Source organism: Fusarium odoratissimum (genome assembly GCF_000260195.1).
Source record: "Fusarium odoratissimum NRRL 54006 unplaced genomic scaffold supercont1.15, whole genome shotgun sequence".
NCBI lineage: Eukaryota > Fungi > Ascomycota > Sordariomycetes > Hypocreales > Nectriaceae > Fusarium > Fusarium odoratissimum.
In genome coordinates, this window is record NW_022158701.1 from 781,900 (window position 1) to 801,635 (window position 19,736).

Below are 19,736 nucleotides of genomic sequence, written 5' to 3' on the forward strand. Positions count from 1 at the left end.
TTTCGCTGATCGCTGTTGTAAGCATAGCTTGACCTTTAATTTTGCATGTGACGACAAATAAACTTAGTGGTGTTAGTGGAAATCACAATCTTGACTATAGGGTGGATAAACAAGATATATATATTTTCTAAAAGCCTGGCAAGTCTCTTTTACAATATGTAGACCTATTTAAACATTTCTTTGACGATTGGCTTGATGTTTGAAGTTTTCCTATACGCCCTAGGGTAGCCAATATCACGACCTTGGATCAAGCAAAACTCGTTCAAACAAGGTGGATACAGCTGTCTGTTAATCTGCTAACCTCAAATCCTCTAAAGGTTATTGGCTCTATCAACGCCACATCCGATAATCCTTAAGTTTAAACCAATAGTCCGCCATGTAGATCAGCTAGCGCTGTGTACCGAAATTCAGGAGGAATTTCTTTAACCAGCATAATGTTATTTCTTCTTAGAGACGCCCACCACTTTGTATTTTCTATCTTCACGATTTCTTCACCCTTACAGTCATTACCTGGAACACTTACTATGCGAGCTCTAGCTCTTCAGATGCTGGCGATATGCCAACTTGCCTGTGCATCGCCATGCAAGCCTTCTTCCTCTGCTTCAGTCACTTTATCTACGACTTCCGCTGAATCTACGTCTGCTCCCGCTGTTTCGTCCTCAACTATCGCCGATGAAATCGAGACATCTACCACTTTCTTCACTGGATCAACTGCTGTGTCAGACACTGAGACAGCCATTATTGAGATAGCTACTAGCGAGACAGAGACGGAGACCGTTTCGGGCTCTACTACCGAAGTCGCCTCTGATTCGGCTACTTCCACTATCCTGATCACCACTTCAAGTGCTGAACCAACTACATTCGCGACCTCCACCGCAGACCCTACAACCACAACAGCTGCCGCAGAACCAACCAACGTCCTCACAAACCCCGGCTTCGATTCAGGCACCATCAGCCCCTGGTACACAATTGGACAACGTGGCACGCTCTCCCTCTCCGACGAGGGAACCCACGCAGGCGAATTCTCTGGCCACTTCTATGCGGATTACAACGGCCCTGTCGTCCTAGGCGTCGATCATCCCGTTGACCAATCATTGATCAAAGTTGACACTGAGTACCATTATTCTATCTGGATCAAGACGACCACGGCTGTTGATTGCCAGACGCGAAAGATTACCTGTGGAGCTGGAGGCGGGTACATCTTGGGCACCGATTGGGCTGGGCCGTATAATGAATGGACGCAGTTTACTATGAGCTGTATTTGGAATCAGAACTTCTTAGATCTGGTACCGAGTATTCAGATTCGGGCGGAGTGCCAGAATTTGGAGTTTTATGTTGATGATGCTATTCTTATTGAGGCGAACTAGACTCTGGCAGAGTCGGCTTTCATGTATCAAGATATAGAGTGCTTAAAGCTGTTCAGTCCAGGTCTGGTCCCTTGTTCCCACCAGTTGGGGCAAACTTGCTACAGGACGCTTCATTCCTCCCATCAAAGCTGCCTCTTGGTGGATCAAACTTGTCTGCTTCAAAGAAACGTGGTCCGTTTTTTACTTCTTGTCTAATTTAGAATTTATCATAGAATCGCTTTTGTTCATTTCTTCATTTGAGCCAGATAAGACTCGACATCAGACTCCCTCAACCGAGTAGCCTTACCGTTCACCTGCTCGCCAATGTCAACCTGATAAGCCCTCATCTTCTCAAGATACTCTGGCACGAAAGCACCCAGGATTCTGATGGCGAGAAGAGCGGCGTTGGTGGAGTTGTTGATGCCGACGGTGGCGGTAGGAACGCCGCGCTGTATCGAGTCAGTCTGTGCATATCTATGGATGGGGTAGTTACTTACAGGCATCTGGACAATGCTCAGAAGAGAGTCCATTCCATCTAGGTGAGTGGCCTTGACGGGAACACCAATGACGGGAAGAGGGGTGTAGGCTGAGACCATGCCAGGAAGATGGGCAGCTCCTCCTGCGGCGGCAATGATGACTTTGATGCCTCGATCAGCAGCAGCAGTCGCAACATCACCCATTTTGACAGGAGTTCGGTGAGCAGACGTAATGTCAACCTCCCAAGGCACACCAAACTGAGTGAGAATATCAAGACCAGCCTTGAGAACGGGAAGATCAGAGTCAGAACCCATAGTAACAAGAACCAAAGGATCCTTAGTAGCCTTGGCAACAGCCTGTTCAGGACGAAGACTCTTGCTCTTTGCTTGAATGCGCTCCTGTCGCATATCAGCAGCCAACTTGACAAGAGGCTGAGCATACTCCTCAAGCTCCTTGATGCTGGCGGTCAATCCGGTGAGGGTGATGTGACCGATCTTGCGACCGGGCTTGGACTGCTTGCCGTAGAGATGGGGGTACACGCCGATGTTGCTGGCGAACATGGACTTGGCCTTTTGGACGAGAGGGATGTGAGATTCGGGTTCGGCGCCGCCGAGAATGTTGATCATGATGCTAGAAGCGACGTGGTGTTCCAGCTTTTCAGGGAGGGGCTCGTCGAGAATGGATGTGAGTTGCGCCTTGTACTGTGACCTGTACATGTCTGAGCATGAAATCAGTTGAGCAATATTGAACACTTACATGTAGGGAACGGCCTCGATGGTGAGATGACCAGAGTTATGAGGTCGCGGCGCAATCTCATTGACAAGAATGTCATTCTTCTCCGTGACAAACATCTCAACGGCAAAAACACCTCGTCCCCACAGCTTTTCAACAACGCTGACAGCAACCTCCTGGGCGCGCTTAGACACCTCATCGGGTGTATCGCGGGGAGGCATGTAAACCCGCGAGCAAACATTGTCCTCGTGAACAGTCTCCACACAAGGGTACGGCACAAGACGCTTCGTTCGGCCCTCAGTGTCCTCTGTGCGAATAACAATGACGGAGAGTTCGCGCTGGAAAGGGACGTACTTCTCAGCGTAGCACTGAAGCTTTCCAAATTCGCTCACAGCAGTCTCGATATCCTCGTCATTAGCGATCTTGATATTTCCACGTCCATCATACGAATCCTTTCGCGACTTGAGCATATAAGGAAATCCAAACTTAGTCGCGACATCCTTCAGCGCCTTACGCATCTCCTCCGCGCCCTGAGCCTGAATAGCGACCTGCTCAGCGATAGGAATACCCTGCTTGCCCAGATAATCCTTCTGCTCGAACTTATCCTGAATCAAGCGCAGCGTCTTCCACGAAGGATAAACAACAACCTTTCCCTCAGTAGCCAACTCCTCCAGAACAGCAGTCTCGATATGCTCAGTCTCAACGCTGAGGACGCTGCAGCTGCTGGCGAGCTCTCTGATCTTCTGGGCGTCTTTGAAGGAGCCGTCGACGTGGTACTTGCTGCGGCTGACTTGCTTGGCGGGTGCGTCTTGGGCGTCGAGGATGGCGATCTCGACTTCGAGAGGGGATGCGGCTTCGCAGAGCATGCGGCCGAGTTGGCCGCCGCCGAGAAGACCGAGCGCAGGTTTTCCACTCATTTTGGCTGCGAGGGATGTGAGATATCCTTGTTGGAGTGAGTGAGTGAATGAGTGGGTTTGTGCGATGAGGTCAACGGAAAAATTTAGATCGGAGCTGGAGATGTGGGGCTCCGAGTCGGACAGGGATGACTAATCAGTCGTTTATGCTCTGCCAGATAAACTTTACAGATCAGATAAGATCAAAGGAGGAGGACGCCTGGAAGAGTCAATCTCTGTGGTCAAGATGATTCTTTTTTCGTTCAAGTAGTTGGTCCCAGTTGATCAATGCTTTGAGCCCCGGCATTTGGACCCCGGATGCCGTCTTGATTCGGAAACGGGACGGGGCACGGCTCCGACCTTATCGGGTCGACCTCCGATATCGTCAACCCCGCTTATCGCAACCTCATGGCGGGGTACCTCAATGGTGTTGCTGCACATACAAAACGATGAAATTGGAAACTTGATCCCGATATGAAAGTCATTCTGCTTCGACAATTTTCCTTCCTTTCTCTGTTTTCCATCATTCACTATTCATATCGAGTCCTCGAGTTGCTCACGCACCTACCCTTGATCTTTAAATGACCAGATAATAAAACAGTTCCTATGTTGTATTTCGAGCCTTTTGACGCAAGTCAAACTCTTTGTCGAGGCAGAAGTTGAAATTGCTGACATCAAGCGAGAATCCAACTATCATCTAACCCCTCATTAAGCTTTCCTCTGGTGCGGTTATGTTTTGCCTGTTGAATCCAATAATATAAAACCCAACACGAGATGTTAATGAACCCTCTGTTCTACCTGTTAAGGCATTCTCTTAAAGGACCTTCCAGCTAGGCGTTGAGCAAAGCGGGGTAGCAAGATAAGGGCTTGATGGGGAATGGCTTAGCTTACTTTTCAGGCTGTGTTGTCTGGTATCTGCTACTGATGGACGGCCTCAATGCTGAGTGTCAAGAGTTGGCAGCTGAAACGTCGCATCAGGTAGCTTCTCCCTGCACCATCTCGTAATGGTAGACTCGCTCAGTATAGCCCGGCGCGGCCCGGTAAAGATGCTCTAGCAACTGATTGGTGAGCTGCTAGTTTAATGGCCATCACACCCTGTGTTTCTGCTGCTGCCTGAGGCTAAGTAAGCACAGCCTAAGACGTGTTCGATGCTCAAGCTGCTCTGCCGGGTTGCTCGATTGGCTCGACGAGAGGTGCGGCGCTGGCTATATAGCATGATTACCCCACGGTGGTAACGTCACGTCATGTGCCGTGCTTATCATCAAACAGTCGTCAGCAGAGCTGAACAGAATCAAAACCTCACGCAGCAAACCTGAATAGAAAGCCACAAAAAGTAACCAAAAATACGCACGATGAAGAGCAGTGATCGCTGGGCCTCGCAATACGCCCAGGGCATGGCCGATTGGTCCTTCGGCCACGCATGCTATCACCGAACGAGCTCCAAGGATGTTAAACCGGGCTCCGTTGGTTACTTCGACCGCAATGGCAACTGGAAGAAGATTCTCTCCCTTCATGACGTGCAGAACTCTGGAGAACCTGCAGCTCAGGGAATTTCCAAGAAATTCACGCGACTGGCAGAGCCATTAACGGTGCATGATGATGTTGAGATGGAGATCGGGACTCTTACGTCTTCACAAACCGTTAGCACAGATGCAGGCTTCAAAATTGAAGTGCAAGTTGACACCGCCATGGTAATCACTAGATAGAAGATTGAGCTAACATATACAACGTATGGCTGCAGCCCAATCTTGGCCCAGACACCTATCAATGTGGGTACGGATAATGCCTACCGAAATAGCAACACCCTTGGCGCCGTCCTAGTAATGAAGAACCCCGTGGTGCGATCGAGCATTGAAGATGGTGACTTTCTTGATCGCTGGTTCAAAGAGAACCAGAGACTGTTTCCAGAGATACGTTCGGCCGTGAGAGAACACGGTGTCTGGCTGGTCACGACCACTTACACCACCGAGGAAATAGCCTTGAATGTCTGGCAAGATAAAGACAAGGTTGTTAAGCTAGGATTCTCGGCCGGTATAGATGGTATCGTGAACCTCGAGCCGAGCATTGAACGTGGAGAGAAAAAGCACGCAGATGGCTCGTTCACATATCGAGCAAAGGTACGCGCCTAGTACACGCTATTAGGGGAATGCTCTGTGCTGAAATGGCTTATATCTAGAGTGACGAAAGACTTGTCAGCTTCGTCGGGGGCATTCGTTTTCATTATAGGAGCTACGTGGTACGCAGTCTACCCCTCTCATACCGAGCTGCACTGACGAATCTGAGCTGTAGTGGACCACCGGTAAATTGGAACCAGGAGTCGCGTATGTTCAAGACCCGCGGACCTACCACGTTCAGACGTGGACCGAGGCGGAACGAGTAGGAACTGAGGGTAAGTTGGTTTCCTTATGTGGAATGCCGAGATATGGACCAGCTGCGTTGATTGACTTGCCCTGTTACTTGAACTGACATTGGCTTAGCTCAAGGCAAGCATGTTGAAGCTCAAAAGTCTGGCAAGGGAACCGTCACAAAAGATACCGAGGCGGTCCACGGCGTAAGCGACGAGAAAGACGCTGAGCTAAACATGAAACAGACCGATGAAGATAGCACGTCAGAATCCTCCGCTCGGCCAGAGGTCGAGACCGACGACGACGCTTTGCAGGATAAGGAGGATGAAGAGTACAGCCTTACTGATGCGGTTCACGATGGGAATGCTGACAGAGTCCGTGACGCTCTTGGGCGAAAGTCAGAAGACATCTCGCAAAAGGAAGACTACAACGGGTTGCTCAAGGACGCTTGTGCTGCAGGCTACGCTGACATTGTCGATCTACTCATAAAGGCCGGTGCAGACACCAACGCACTCGGCGGTTGCGGTCTATACACCCCGCTCATTGCAGCGTCAAAGAGAGGCCACGCCCGAGTGGTTCAGGCACTCCTCGGAGCAGGAGCAGATCCGGATGTTTCCGACGGCCGCTCTAATGCCCTGTTTGCTGCCTCGGAAGCCGGCCACGATGATATTGTACTATGGCTCCTGGCGGCGGGGGCTGATGTTGACCAGCTTGCTTCGAGGACCAGTGCGCTGCAAGTTGCTGCGGAAGGCGGGCATGACAAGTGCGTTCGGTGGTTGATAGCTGCTGGTGCCGATGTCGATCAACAACACGGGGGCACAGCGCTGCATCGAGCGACCAGGAAGGGCTATCTGGGTATCATCCAGCAGCTCCTTGTCGCTGGAGCGGATGTTGATCTTCAAGAGGAACGCGGAGAGAAACGCGAAGAGGCCCCTCTTCACGCAGCAGCGGGCTCAGGGAGTGTTGATGTCGTCGAGTGCCTGCTCAATGCGGGCGCTGACGTGAACGCCTACGGGGGAACCAAAAAGACCCCAATAGCAGTAGCTGCTGCAAGCGGGTGTGTGCCGGTCGTGAAGCTACTCCTCGACGAGCTGGAAGCCAGCGGTAGAAAGAGGTTCGGACCTGCTTTAGCATATGCCGTTCAACATGGGCATGTAGAAGTCGTGAGCATGCTCCTCACAGCTGGAGCATCACCCGGTGGTGATCCAGAAGAGCCATTGGACTATCACAGCTTGAAACCTCCTCTAATTATCGCAGCCCAAGAAGGAAATGAGGATCTTGTCACCCGCCTCATCAAAGCTGGCGCTAACGTCAATCAGTTCTTTAGCCAGTACGGGAGAAGCGTCACGTCGCTGTATGCGGCTTCTTTGAAGGGCCACCTGGCCATCATGCGGCAGCTCCTGGATGCTGGTGCTGATATCGATGGTAAAGCAGGCTACCTTGGGACCCCGTTACTCGCTGCCGTTAGTGAAGGGCAAGTCGAAGCCATGACTCTCCTTCTTGATGCGGGTGCGGATCTACAGGCACGGAGCACAGTGAATAAATTCCCGGCATTAGTGGTCGCCTTGGATAAGGGGCATCCTGAACTCGTAGATCGTCTCATCAACGCCGGTGCAAATGTCAACGATTCGACAGAGTACTACGGCAGCGCGCTACAGGCTGCGGCATTCAAGGGGTATCGGGATGTTGCTGAGAAGCTGCTCGACGTTGGCGCGGATCCGGCGATGGAGGGTGGACGCTACGGACTGGCGATCGTTGCTGCGGCGGCGAAGCAGCATGATGATGTTGTGAAAATGTTTGTTGACCGACGTGCGGTGACGAAGGAGCAGGCTAAGAAGGCGAAAGACCGGGTGGAGGAGATGATTGAGTCGGGAGATGAGAGATCTGACGAGTTTCATGAGATACTGGAAATGTTGAGTAGCGTGCTCTAGTATGCCAGCCGTTAGCGGACGCCTGCTGTGACGATTAACACCCATATCAGGTACCGATACACAATTTGATGGTTTATCAGAAGAGAATCTTGAGTAATTAGGTATATCTTCTCCTCACTTTCACTATCCTATCCTAAATTTCCATAGTATACTTAATATCTCCGATGGAACGTAGGATCCGAAAAGGTGCCAAAGATCATGACTGCCTGGTGCAGTACAGGCGCTTATCCAGCATACATAGTAATTACTACTCGAAAATTCGGATATGACGAAGCACTTATATCCGAGATATCCCAACTTATAAAGAGGAATACTAAGGAAATCATGCGGATCCCACGTTAAAAGAATGAACCAATAGATAATGTTCCGAGCTCAAATATAGTCTGTTCATCGGGCCGTCGGCTCGATCGGTTCCTGAAACTGTAACATTAAAACGGACATTATTCGATCCAAGCTTCGGCTCTTATAAAATCTTATGCAAACTGCTACAAAACATGTTTCAGACAGATTTAGACCCATTCAATCCTAATTACCCACCAATACCCCATCCCTGTCGGATGAAACCTCTCAATCAGGTTGAAACAACAGCGGGGAATGGTTTGGTAAACGACCTATGTCAGTCGATTAGCTCTTGGAATGTTCATGCGCTGTGGTATCCCTGTTTATCTCCCGCGCTTAAATAGCAGACGGCTAAGCTCGATATTCGTCCAGCAACATAGCTAGTCATCAGTATATACAAGTCATTGAAAATGCGCGCTTCTCTCGACTCCACTCTTCTTATCCTCGCCAACGTCTTGGCAGTCAAGGCTCAGTCATGCCCTGATATTCACATCTTTGGCGCCCGTGAAACTTCAGTTGCGCCAGGCTTTGGCTCAGCTGGTCAGCTAGTTGATATGATCAAGGCTGATCACCCTGGCGCAACTTCAGAGGCAATTGACTACCCTGCTTGCGGTGCCCAGGCTTCATGTGGCGGCGTTCAGTATGGTGACTCTGCGAAACAGGGTACTCAAGCTGTCACCACTGCTGTGAATGGTCTCAATCAGCGCTGCCCTCAGACAAAGATTGTCCTGGTCGGTTACTCTCAGGTACGTCATCTACTATCACTAGCATTGGTGCCTGTAATTGATAAATATTGCTAGGGTGGCCAAATCATGGACAACAACATCTGTGGAGGCCCTGACTCTGGGGCTGGCATTTCTGATTCATCTGTTCCTCTCTCCGCTAGTGCAGTTCAACAAGTTAAGGCCGTTATCATGCTGGGTGACCCTCGATTCGTGAGCGGCCTATCTTACGGAGTCGGTACCTGCACCGCTGGCGGCGTAAGTCATACTACCGTGATTTTTATGACGTTACTGATAATATTTAGTTTGATGCACGACCTGCAGGCTTCAGCTGCCCTAACGCCGATAAGGTCCAGATCTACTGCGATTCTCAGGATCCCTTCTGCTGTAACGGAAACGACTCCAACCACCACCAACAATACGTCAACATCTACGGAAAAGAGGCTTTGGCATTTGTCAACAGCAAGCTATAACGGAGTTCTGTGCATGAGGAGAGCATGCCCGTGGCTGCACATGATGGTAAATTGATTTAGTGATATTCTTGGTAAAGACTTCTTTTATAACAAAGGTTAAGACGATATGCCAGCTATCTAAGTACATTGCGTGTTTGAGTCTACACTCAGCTAGTTGAATGCCACAAGTCTTATCATATATAATTATTAAGTTCCAAAAAGAGGAAATAGTATAGGAACAAGACAATCATACGAATCGAGACCAGCTGGAAAAGACATGAATAAGTTAGCATGAGCTCTATTTTGACATCCAAATGTAAAGTTTTATTATCCTACCCCACTACTCTTTTATCTCTGAGAGCATTATCTTAGTCCCTGCCACTAGCTTCATACCTTCACTCCCATCACCATTCGCGCTGTAGATAGCTTGGTGGATTAGCCTCTTATCCGTCCTGACTAATACAGGTAGACTTTGCCCTGATTTATCCAGCATATTATAATCGTCTTCTATTCAGTTATCTACTAGTACCGAGAGGTGGTTCTTGTCTTACTTCGGTATGTATAGCGTTATACGACTGTTTGCAGTTAAGATCGTGCCGGGTATCGATTAGGCAAAATTGTATTAAGTTCCCTCAAAGAGAGTTAACTTTGTTACAATAGGTGCAAGCTCTTATGGATCTGTTATCTTACCCTGTTCCCCGAGAGATCAAAATATACTCAAACCCTCATGATAGAACTTTTGAAATGGAAGGACGCAGAACCTCTGTATAATCCTACGGTACTTCGGACGCTGAAGGTGGCACAACATATGCGCGTTGATTGTGCGGTAGCTACTAGCTAGCCAGCCACCCAGGGGGAGAGGTGCATTGACGGTGCCCCAATGAGGCAGGGCGCTGCGAATGGGACAGAACTAAACTGAGTCGCAGAGAGTTAGGCGGAAAAGCAGATCAGAAATATTAAGAGGAGTTATTGATCTAATCTAAGTTTACAAGAGAACATAATCAGTCTAGTTGTTTTCTTCTAATCCGTCCCATGCTTTAGCTCCCGCTCCTTAAACCCCTTCAACATCCCCAGGCTCTCGCATCCTATATGCCTTTATCCAAAGATTGTGCCTGACACATCTGGTAATAGATCCCACCCTTCTGCATTAGTGATGCGTGTGTACCGGACTCTACAATTCTGCCGCCAAGGAAGACGAAAATACAGTTTGCATCCTTGATGGTAGAGAGACGGTGAGCGACAGCGATAGTAATACGTTTCCCACAAGCTGCAGCTTCTGCCAATGCTTCTTGAACAATCTTCTCGCTCTCTGTATCTAGTGCTGATGTGGCCTCATCCAGAAACAGGATATCAGGGTTACGCACAAGAGCCCTAGCAATTGCTATACGCTGACGCTGGCCTCCAGATAGTGAGAGTCCTCGTGAACCACACTGCGTATCCAGTCCTTCAGGCAAGGACTCAATGAAAGTGTATATATTAGCTTTTTTGCAAGCGTTTATAATCATGCCATCAGTGAGAGCTTCTGTGTTCTCAAACCCCAAGGAAATGTTCTCCCGGATAGTGCCCTGGTAGAGCATTGGCTCTTGCTGCACTAATGCAGTATGTCCCCGGTAGAGACGTGGATTGAGCAACGCAATATTCTGTGCGCCGAGGTTAATAGAACCGGAAGAAGGATCGTAGAATCGTTCGAGCATGGATATCATGGTGCTTTTACCACATCCCGAGCTGCCAACAAATGCAACAAACTCTCCAGGTTGGATCGTCATTGAAATGCCACCCAGTACTTTCGTGTCGGGTCTTGTGGGGTAGGTGAATCTGACGTTATCCAATATCATGGAGTCTGGAGAGTCTGAAGGACCTTTGTCGTGGTTGTCTGGTGTTTCTGTTACGATTGGCTTCAATGACCTGACCCAAGCCATGTAGTTGCCCGCCGAGACAGCCTTGGTAATGCCTGCAAGTCAGGGTCAGTAAGTTTTTTTTCCATGGAGGAGGAGAAGGACATCACTCACTGGTTGTATACATGAAGAATTGTGCCGCTCCCTGGCCACTGAGGAAGACACCAACGAAGACAATGTAGAACTGACGCATCGTATACTCGTTGAAAGACAACAAGCGGCAACCGTACCTACAAGAGCATTAGTTGCGGTCAAGGTAGAATAGCAGAGGGCGACTCACCAGAATCCTAGAGCAAGTACAAGTGAATCAATAGATTGCGAGAGGGCGAACCAGAACATGGAATGCAGGATCGACGGGATAGAAGTTCGCACAATGCCATTGATCATGTTGCGATATTGATCCAAGATCTGTCGTTCGAGTGCCAAGGAGGCGACGGTTCTGATTGCAGCGACAGCTTCCCCTGCAAGCGCCGAGCTGTTTGCAAACCTTTTTCCTGTTTCCTCGTCGAGCCTGAACTCAAGTCGTATGCGAAGGTAGCCAGCGAAAAGAAGTGGAGGAAGACCGCCCAAGACGACGACAAGGCCCAACTTCCAGCCTGTCGCGATTGCGAGGATACTCATGGCGACAATCTGGATGATAACGATGAAGATCAATGAGAGATTGAAACCCATGAGTTCCTGGAGTTGCGTCGGTTGAGACGATAGGCGACTTGTAAGTGCTCCAGTTGTGTTCTCAGCACGATCAAAGAATTGAATGTCCTGAGAGAGGATTGCTTCAAGCATTTCGCGACGATAAAACTGGGTCATTCTCTGTTTCCTCGTCAGCTTCATTACCAATCACTGGCGTATGGGCTGGTCATACCTGGCCGATGGTGTTACAGAACCATCCAAGAACGAAATAAATGATGAGGTTGCCGATGGCAATGATGAAAAATACGAGAGCAAAGAAATCTCCTTTGGACCGTAGTTTTGAGCCAGAATAGGTGAATACATTCATCAGCTCTGCAAAGACGAGGGCTTGGCCGGGATACACGGCACCTAAATGAGTCAGTCAACCCAACTCAACAATTGATAAGAAACCTACCTCCTGCAAGACACATGAGAAACATGAGAAATAGCGTGGGCCAGAGAGATCTTTGTTCCACAAGTGATGACCAAACCACCCTCACAATGCCTCGCTTTTTCCAGTTGCTGTAGTCAAGGAGCTCCTGTTGTTGCAATGCTGAAGAAATGCCTATTCGATGACTCGCTGAGGTGTGGACCTGCTTGAGCCCTGTATCCTCCTTCTCGCCTTCGTCTCCCGTTTCAGTGGCTTCAGTATCACTGTGTTGTTTCTGATTGGACTCGAGGTCTTGGGCCTTGACTAATCGCGCGTATGCTCCGTTCATACCAAGTAGCTGGCTATGGGTTCCTGACTCACAAACTTCACCCTTCGACATGACAACGATGTTATCGGCGTTTTTGATAGTCGCTAGCTTGTGAGCGATGACAATCGTAGTACGCCCTGCTGATGCCTGATCTAATGCCTTCTGGACTAGGCCTTCCGAGGTTGGGTCTAGGGCGCTGGTAGCTTCGTCGAGTAACAGGATCTGGGGGTCGGAAATAGTAGCACGAGCAATAGCAATGCGTTGCTTTTGACCTCCAGACAGTAACCCAGCTCGCTCACCCACTTGCGTCTCATATCCCTGCTTCCGTCAGATTACTATCTTGAAATCAGCTGATTTGCACTTACTTCTGGAAGCTGGGAGATGAACTGATGGGCATTAGACATTTTGCATGCTTTGATGACGCGTTCCATCTTGGACTCTCGAGGCGAATCTTGCCATTGTGTGCCCGTGAGACCATTGCACACATTCTCAAATACAGTACCATTAAATAGAACAGGTTCCTAGAAGGTGTGAGTGCTTGGGGGAGGGAAAAACGGCAGATAATGACACACCTGCTGAACCATTCTAATGCGAGTTCGGAGCCAATTAATATTAAGTGTCTCGATTGGCCGGCCATCGATACGTATCGAGCCGGACGTTGGAGTATACCACCTCTCTAAAAGGCCAACGATAGTGGACTTGCCACTGCCGCTCGCGCCTACGAGTGCTGTCGTCTTTCTAGCCGGGAAGGCCAATGTGAAGTCACGAAGCACTTGCACATCGTGCCTGGTAGGGTAAGAAAAGGAGAGGTCAGACACTTCGATTGCCCCATCGACCTTCTCAGGGCAATCCCCAGATTCATCCAGCGCGTTGATGAGTGGTTGCCTATCGATCGTGACAAACAGGTCATTTGCGGCTGAAGCAGCCTTGGCGAATGCGGTGAAGTACGGTGAGATCTGCGTCAAGGAAGAGGCAGCGATGACGATAGAGAACAGTACGCTACATCGTCAATTCATCTCACTCACACTAAGAACTTGTGGAAACCAACTTACGTGATGACGGTTCCGGGCCCTTTAATCTCTCCATCGGCATACATGTGCACCCCTCGCCAAAAGCACAGTGCGTAGCCGCTAAAGATCATGAAGAACTCGGTACTGTAGAGGAGGCCCCAAACAGGAGACTTCTTGTCGCCTAGCTTGAGTGCTTGCGTGAGGTAGTTATCGTATTTCTGGACTAGACGGGGCCGCATCTAAAAGGCGTGGACGTTTCTGACTGATCCAATGACATCTTCGGCGAGTGAGTTGGCTGCTGAGTAGACCTTCATGATCTTGAACTCGATCTGTGCATCGACACCTATAGCAAAGCCAATGCCAACGACCATGACAGGTGCGATAGTGATGGTGATGAGCGCCAGCTTCCACTGTGTTATGATCGCAATGACTATAGCGGTGACGCAAGTCGACGCAGCTTGAACGCCAAGACCGAACTTTTCACAAATGCCTTGTTGGATAATGTTTCCGTTCGTGGTGGCTTGAGAAGACACGGAACCACCGGAGCCGGAGTCGAAGTAGGCGATTTCTTGGGAAAACGTGGATTCCAGGAAACGGTAGCGTATTGTTCTCGTGATTCGCGTTCCGGCAACCGTAAGACAGACCTGTTGGGTCCAGCACATTAGTAAACTCGAAAAGCAACATTAAGAAACTCGTACAGTAAACACGTAAGTGCAGACAAAACGGCCGATGAAGATGTAGATGAAGCGCAAGATATGTGTCCTGACACTACCGCGGAACTCGGCAGGGGATTTATCTCCTTGTGTGAAGTCATTGATGATGTCAACAAAACCGCCGAATATGACATTCATAAGCGCCATGGCAATCCCAGACCCGATGGCTCCAATGGCAGAAGCGGCAATGAGAAGGTAATCGAGAGGTTCGGCGTAGGAGAATATCCTCTGATATCAATTAGCGGATACCCAACCTCAATACAAGTGCAACTGACCAGATAGGTAGCAAAAGCTCCATGTTGGCTCTGTTTCTCATCCCGTTTTGCTGTTGGCGGTTTCTTCTCGCTTTGCGATGCATCTTCAGACTCTTGTGGAGTTGTCATGATGGAATCGGATGGGGAAATATGTTGTGAATAATCGAGGGGCGTTTTCAAAGTGATGTTCTGAGAAAGGAATTAAGAACACGCTTGATTAGGCCTGCCTTTATATCTAATTAGTATCGCTGTACATATGATATCATAAGAATTTGTTTTTTTTATAAAATTATACACTCAAGGCAATACATCAAACGTATCTTCCGCTTAAGACTCCACTCTTCCGCCCGTGGGCTCCGCCCGAGGACTCCGTCCGCGGCCCCCGACTCTTGAACACTGAATTAGGTCTAGGACTGTTTAGTGGGGCCAGTGGACTAATTTGATTCATCGAGGAAGAAAAGTGGAGTCCATGTCACTAGTTTGCTTTCAGCCTCGATAGCTCTCTCTCGTAGTCCCGGTCACTTCACCATCAATTCTGCATTCTACTCTACCTTTTCCCTACATCAGCACCGCAGCCGCGTATGTTGGGACCTCAACTGCCAATGGATTCCACCCCACCCAACTTCGATGACTCAGCGTCCCGCCGTGGCAACCTGAGAGCGGTATGTTCCGATGGAAAAAGCGACAAGCATAAGGTACTTACTTACTGACTTATTGTCCAAAGTGTGATCAATGCCGTCAACGTAAAGTAATTCTTTCCCTTGGTACCTTCATTCAATTCTCTTATCCCGTGCCACAATGAAGCTGACGCGGACTTAAAAGGTTCGATGTCACAAAGCATCACAATCTAGCCCATGCGACAACTGCCACGCCTCTAACTTAACATGTAGCAGCAATGGGTCTGGCTTGCGTTCCAGAGAGTCTAGGACGAGAGTCTTGATCTCCTCGCAATAGTAAGCTATGTTTATCCCTTTCATCAAGTCGATTAATCCGTGCTGATAGAGATCAGCGAGAAAAAGATCGACCGGATAGACAATCGGCTGGATGGCATCGAGAGATTACTTCAAAGACTTGCCACAGGTAGCGATGCGGGCGGCTCCAAACTGCATACACATTCAACAAAGTACAATGCATCAACAATCTCCCATTCCGAACATGCCGTCGATGCACCCGATAGCCTTGAATCAGGTCCTCTGGACTCCCAGGGGCCCGAGTTCGAGGGAGACTCGTCCCTTGCAGCGCACACCGCCGTCGCAAGCGAGTTATTCATTCAAGAGGTTCAGGAGAACTCTCAAAGCTCTAACCCCGCGATACAAACGGCATTATCCTCCCTCCACGAGATCGTCAGCCAGGTCAACAAATACTCGTCATCCCAAGGGGCTACCTTCCGAAACGCCAAAACGTTGCCGCCCGGGGGCCTCTCCGAACTTCCCATGCCGCCTATGCAGGCTGTAATCGCTGCCTTACATGGAAGCAAGGGTGATTGATTCTCCATTCAGCCTTTGTTGTCGCCTGATCCGGTGTGCTGACTGACGATAGGTCTCTCACAGCTCCACTCCTCGGTGATATGCTGCTTCAGGTCGATTGAAAGCTTCACCGAATTATGCCTCAAGGTTTACTTCACCTATGGCAACTTTAGCCAGGCCGACTTCATCATTGTCAACGTCGGGCTTTATTATATCTTCCTCGAGTGTCGCTTTATCACGTCGGATGACGCTACTCGTAATGAGTATCGAACACATGCGCGACTTTGTCAGTGTAATCTTGAAACAGCGCTCTCAAATCTCAGCCTTATTCTTCCCCGGACCTATGAGGTAGTCGAGGCACTACTGTTAGGTGTAGGTTACCATTCGCCATGCCCTTGATACTATTAGGATCTGACTCATCTATATTTGCAGGCAATGTACGCCAGTGAGGTGTCTAGAACTTCCCTAGCCTGGCGTCTGAATTCCACAGCAATCACAATAGGCCAAACACTTGGTTTTCATCGCGCCCCGTCTCCCTCTTCCATCACCATCGAGGGTAATGACAGCCGTGACTATCAAGCCTTGCTCTTTTGGATGGGCTATACAATGGATAAAGGGCTTGCTCTCCGCCTGGGTTACGCACCCATCATATCCGAAGATGACATCAACGTCTCCGAGTCAGCCATCGACTCAGTTCACGATTCGTGGTCTGACATTTTACGCGCTTGGGTTGTGCAAGCAAAGCTACAGGGACGCATGTATACTCAGTTGTACTCTGCAGCGGCACTCGCCATTCCGATATCACAGCGACAGTCCAGAGTGCCAGCTCTAGTAGCTGAAATGCGCACTATGATCGCCGAGGCCTTGCAATTGGCCGCAATGACCGGGGATCTAGACCATAGTCGCTCGACGACTCCGGAAAACTACACCATACGTTCTATCACCGTACACTCCAATCTCGTCAACTTTCTCGGCTGCTTGACGTTAGTATACAGAGCAGGTGGAGATTTGTATGCAGAAGATTGTCTCCAAAGTGCAAAGGAGGCCATGGAGATGCACATCCGGTCCCTAGAAATGCTTGACAAGACCTCCGGCGTTCGAGACATGTATCTTCATTGGTGAGTATAATGCGTATATTTCATGTCTAAAATGGTACTGATTTAGAAAACAGGGCCATATTATATACCCCATTCGTACCTTTTACAGTGATATTTTGCCACATTATAAAGTCGCCTGATCGATCAGATCTGAACCTCCTTGAGAGATTTGTCCAATCGTTACAGTCCTCTGGCGAATTATCGGACCCAATCACGAAGCTCCACGCGGTTTGCGATACCCTCTTCAACGTAGCGCTAAGGTATATTGAGGTGAAGACACTACACCAGAGGAGGGCTGTAGAGGAGACGTTCGATAAGTATTTGAATGCACTAGGTCTGATGCCACCACACGAGGACAAGAGTGATGAAACGATGGAAAATGTTATTTCCGGTTCAGAGGTGGGGGATTGGTACTCTAGTAACGGATATATGATGGGCTTGCTGGAATGATCTAGTGAGGAGGAATGGAAAGGTACTTTCAACTTAAAGTCGAGTTCAGACATAAAGTTCTTAATGGTCAGGCTTTTGGTCTCATTGACGTTAGCGATGCTCCTGCTGATGAGTTGTATCAGGTTCCTGGCAATGGTGAGTGGGTTGCCCTCAGGCTCATCATTGACCATGATGGCTGGAGAGCGGCTGTCGCAAGGCGGCGGGAGCAGGGCAATGCTGCTGTATGGGGAGAAGCAGAGACAGAAACAATAGTAACAGCGAGACTCATCGGCATGGACAAGGCTCTTGGTTGGCTCGATCAGAGACTCTCCCCACGGGACCTTTTCCACCCCAGCCCCGAAACCCGGCATCAGCCATGCATGGTACTTGAACAATACGCAGTCTACCACTTCCTCGCACTGTTTCAGCCGCAGACTCCAGTCTTCCAGCCAATAATACAAAAAACAGACCCCAAGTGAAATCAAACAAAGGCCTGCTACTGTTCAAAGCCGACCGAAGTGGAAGTGGTGTCAACTCGTCATGGCACAGCAGGAGCTGGAGAAGAGAGACCTCTCAGAATTAACTGCCATCTGCGAAGATCTTCCCAAACAATACGCCAGTGTTGACCCAGGCTGCTCTGCACCACGGAAGAGCGCGGCGCGGCAACAGCAACGCTTCTCCACAATTACCTGCGCCCTTTTCACTCACTTCGATACGTCACTCGACCTCGACGTAATCCGGTCATTGGTACTGAAGCAGCTTGTCACTATACGAGTTCATCTAGAGTTCGGTACGTTATCATGACTAACTTGAGACCAATACGGAGATCTAGAAAGGCTAACAGTCAATCCCAGCTGCTTTGCATGACACAGATTTTCGTGGTACATCGGAGGTTTTGAATTCACTCAAAGATATCCAGGGGAGGAAGTGGATCCAGAAACTAGAAGGAATACCTTCTGAGGTGTTAGACGCGGTCAAATGCACCATGGATAGACTGGACGAGCTTGGAAAGGCGATTCGACAAGATCCGGATCCTGAAGTGCCAACAGACACCCCAGCCCAGATGCGATTCACAAGTATGTGTCGGAGGAAATTATCAGACGGACTACAGGAGGAGTGGTGAAGGAGACCAATCAAGCCATCTGCTTGCCGACAAGGATGAAAAGGGCGGACAGGAAGCAGGCTCACATCAGTTCCAAGCCCTCTATGCCACGCCGACAGATATCTTCATATGACACGGCAATAGATATGGGCAACGACTCGGATCAGAACAGAAATCCCTCGGTCCCTGCAGGTATGAACAGCTCCTTGATCAAATACGATTGGTCTGGATTCGACAGCATACATAAGGAGATGATGCACCTGAATTTCGTCAAATATAAAAAGGTAAATTAACCTATGATACAATAACATCATGCTAAACTCCTATGTTAAAAAAAGGTGAATTAGCCAGTTCACTATTATAATAGATGGTAGGGTTTACTGGGCAAATAGGACAACGAAATTCCGCCGAGTAAGTGGAAATATGAGGTGCGGGTTTCTCCCAAGCCGGCGCTGTCTGATGTGTGCGGCTGAGCAGTTGAGGCTTGCGCCAACAGAAACTAATTACTCAACAAGTAGCCAGCTTTCGATGGACAATTAGTAGGAGCTCCGCCTAGCTCGTAGTCGACTGCCCTGCCATCAAATACCCGCCGCAGCTGACAAGACAAGGTGGACATAGTAAGGTTCTTGAGTTGTTGTTCAGGCGTGATATGGAATAACTTGCTGAGACATTGAGTCTCACGCTCAACGTGGCTTCTGCCCCTAATGAATCTAGAACGGGCTTTCTTGTAGAGCTGAAAAATTGCTGTGGTGTTATTGGCGAAGGGTTCTCTTGCACAAGTCACTTTGGCTAAATACGGCTGAGCAAAAGCTGGTACCTTTTTCCGCGGCCCCACATCCTCCCCGACCACTACGGGATTGAATTTCCTGTTCCGTCCATCTTAATAGGGGGTTCGCATGGTGCACGGCAATTTATTTTATAGAGTGGCTGGCTACATGTAGCAAGCAGTTTACAAAACGTCGCGGCATTCAATGTACTAGCTGTTACAGCGCTAACAGAACGGGGAATGTTCGACGGCCCTTAAACGGTCAGACGGGCTTGTTCATCAGGCTAGAGTTGGCTTCATCCCATTCGAAGTATATTCTACTTCATACCAACATAAACTCGGAGGTAATTTAAGCTTAAAAACTACAGTTATACGCTTAGGTAGATAACCCAGCTAAAAC

The 19,736-nt window shown here is 49.1% G+C and overlaps 8 protein-coding genes across 8 annotated transcripts; 5 read left to right on the forward strand and 3 right to left on the reverse strand.

Annotated features, from left to right (window-relative positions):
- Window positions 1-524: 524 nt before the first annotated feature.
- FOIG_09490 (uncharacterized protein) lies at window positions 525-1,367 on the forward strand (the record flags this gene model as incomplete). Its single annotated transcript, XM_031209769.1, has 1 exon — window positions 525-1,367. The coding sequence occupies one exon, from the start codon at window positions 525-527 to the stop codon at window positions 1,365-1,367; it is 843 nt and encodes a 280-aa protein (XP_031060856.1).
- Window positions 1,368-1,456: 89 nt separating this feature from the next.
- Window positions 1,457-3,675, reverse strand: FOIG_09491 (uncharacterized protein). Its single transcript, XM_031209770.1, has 3 exons — window positions 2,580-3,675; window positions 1,844-2,531; window positions 1,457-1,795 (listed from the first exon to the last, which is right to left on the reverse strand). Exons 1-3 carry the CDS (start codon window positions 3,470-3,472, stop codon window positions 1,592-1,594), a joined length of 1,785 nt encoding a protein of 594 aa, XP_031060857.1. The 5' UTR covers window positions 3,473-3,675; the 3' UTR covers window positions 1,457-1,591.
- Window positions 3,676-4,800: 1,125 nt separating this feature from the next.
- On the forward strand, window positions 4,801-7,724 carry FOIG_09492 (uncharacterized protein; the record flags this gene model as incomplete). The annotated part of the gene is made up of 4 exons (XM_031209771.1): window positions 4,801-5,088; window positions 5,155-5,565; window positions 5,738-5,837; window positions 5,926-7,724. 4 exons carry the CDS (start codon window positions 4,801-4,803, stop codon window positions 7,722-7,724), a joined length of 2,598 nt encoding a protein of 865 aa, XP_031060858.1.
- A 666-nt stretch (window positions 7,725-8,390) lies between these two features.
- On the forward strand, window positions 8,391-9,469 carry FOIG_09493 (uncharacterized protein). The gene is made up of 3 exons (XM_031209772.1): window positions 8,391-8,809; window positions 8,864-9,043; window positions 9,091-9,469. The coding sequence occupies exons 1-3, from the start codon at window positions 8,474-8,476 to the stop codon at window positions 9,256-9,258; spliced, it is 684 nt and encodes a 227-aa protein (XP_031060859.1). The 5' UTR covers window positions 8,391-8,473; the 3' UTR covers window positions 9,259-9,469.
- Window positions 9,470-10,186: 717 nt separating this feature from the next.
- Window positions 10,187-13,748, reverse strand: FOIG_09494 (uncharacterized protein; the record flags this gene model as incomplete). Its single annotated transcript, XM_031209773.1, has 8 exons — window positions 10,187-11,188; window positions 11,247-11,362; window positions 11,413-11,942; window positions 11,995-12,170; window positions 12,217-12,817; window positions 12,865-13,020; window positions 13,072-13,498; window positions 13,552-13,748. 8 exons carry the CDS (start codon window positions 13,746-13,748, stop codon window positions 10,323-10,325), a joined length of 3,069 nt encoding a protein of 1,022 aa, XP_031060860.1. The 3' UTR covers window positions 10,187-10,322.
- FOIG_09495 (uncharacterized protein) lies at window positions 13,749-14,605 on the reverse strand (the record flags this gene model as incomplete). The annotated part of the gene is made up of 3 exons (XM_031209774.1): window positions 13,749-14,153; window positions 14,208-14,450; window positions 14,498-14,605. 3 exons carry the CDS (start codon window positions 14,603-14,605, stop codon window positions 13,749-13,751), a joined length of 756 nt encoding a protein of 251 aa, XP_031060861.1.
- Window positions 14,606-14,998: 393 nt separating this feature from the next.
- Window positions 14,999-17,629, forward strand: FOIG_09496 (uncharacterized protein). The gene is made up of 7 exons (XM_031209775.1): window positions 14,999-15,138; window positions 15,201-15,224; window positions 15,299-15,429; window positions 15,486-15,955; window positions 16,016-16,314; window positions 16,375-17,060; window positions 17,114-17,629. Exons 1-7 carry the CDS (start codon window positions 15,058-15,060, stop codon window positions 17,487-17,489), a joined length of 2,067 nt encoding a protein of 688 aa, XP_031060862.1. The 5' UTR covers window positions 14,999-15,057; the 3' UTR covers window positions 17,490-17,629.
- A 379-nt stretch (window positions 17,630-18,008) lies between these two features.
- On the forward strand, window positions 18,009-18,863 carry FOIG_09497 (uncharacterized protein; the record flags this gene model as incomplete). Its single annotated transcript, XM_031209776.1, has 3 exons — window positions 18,009-18,258; window positions 18,323-18,544; window positions 18,715-18,863. 3 exons carry the CDS (start codon window positions 18,009-18,011, stop codon window positions 18,861-18,863), a joined length of 621 nt encoding a protein of 206 aa, XP_031060863.1.
- Window positions 18,864-19,736: the final 873 nt, after the last annotated feature.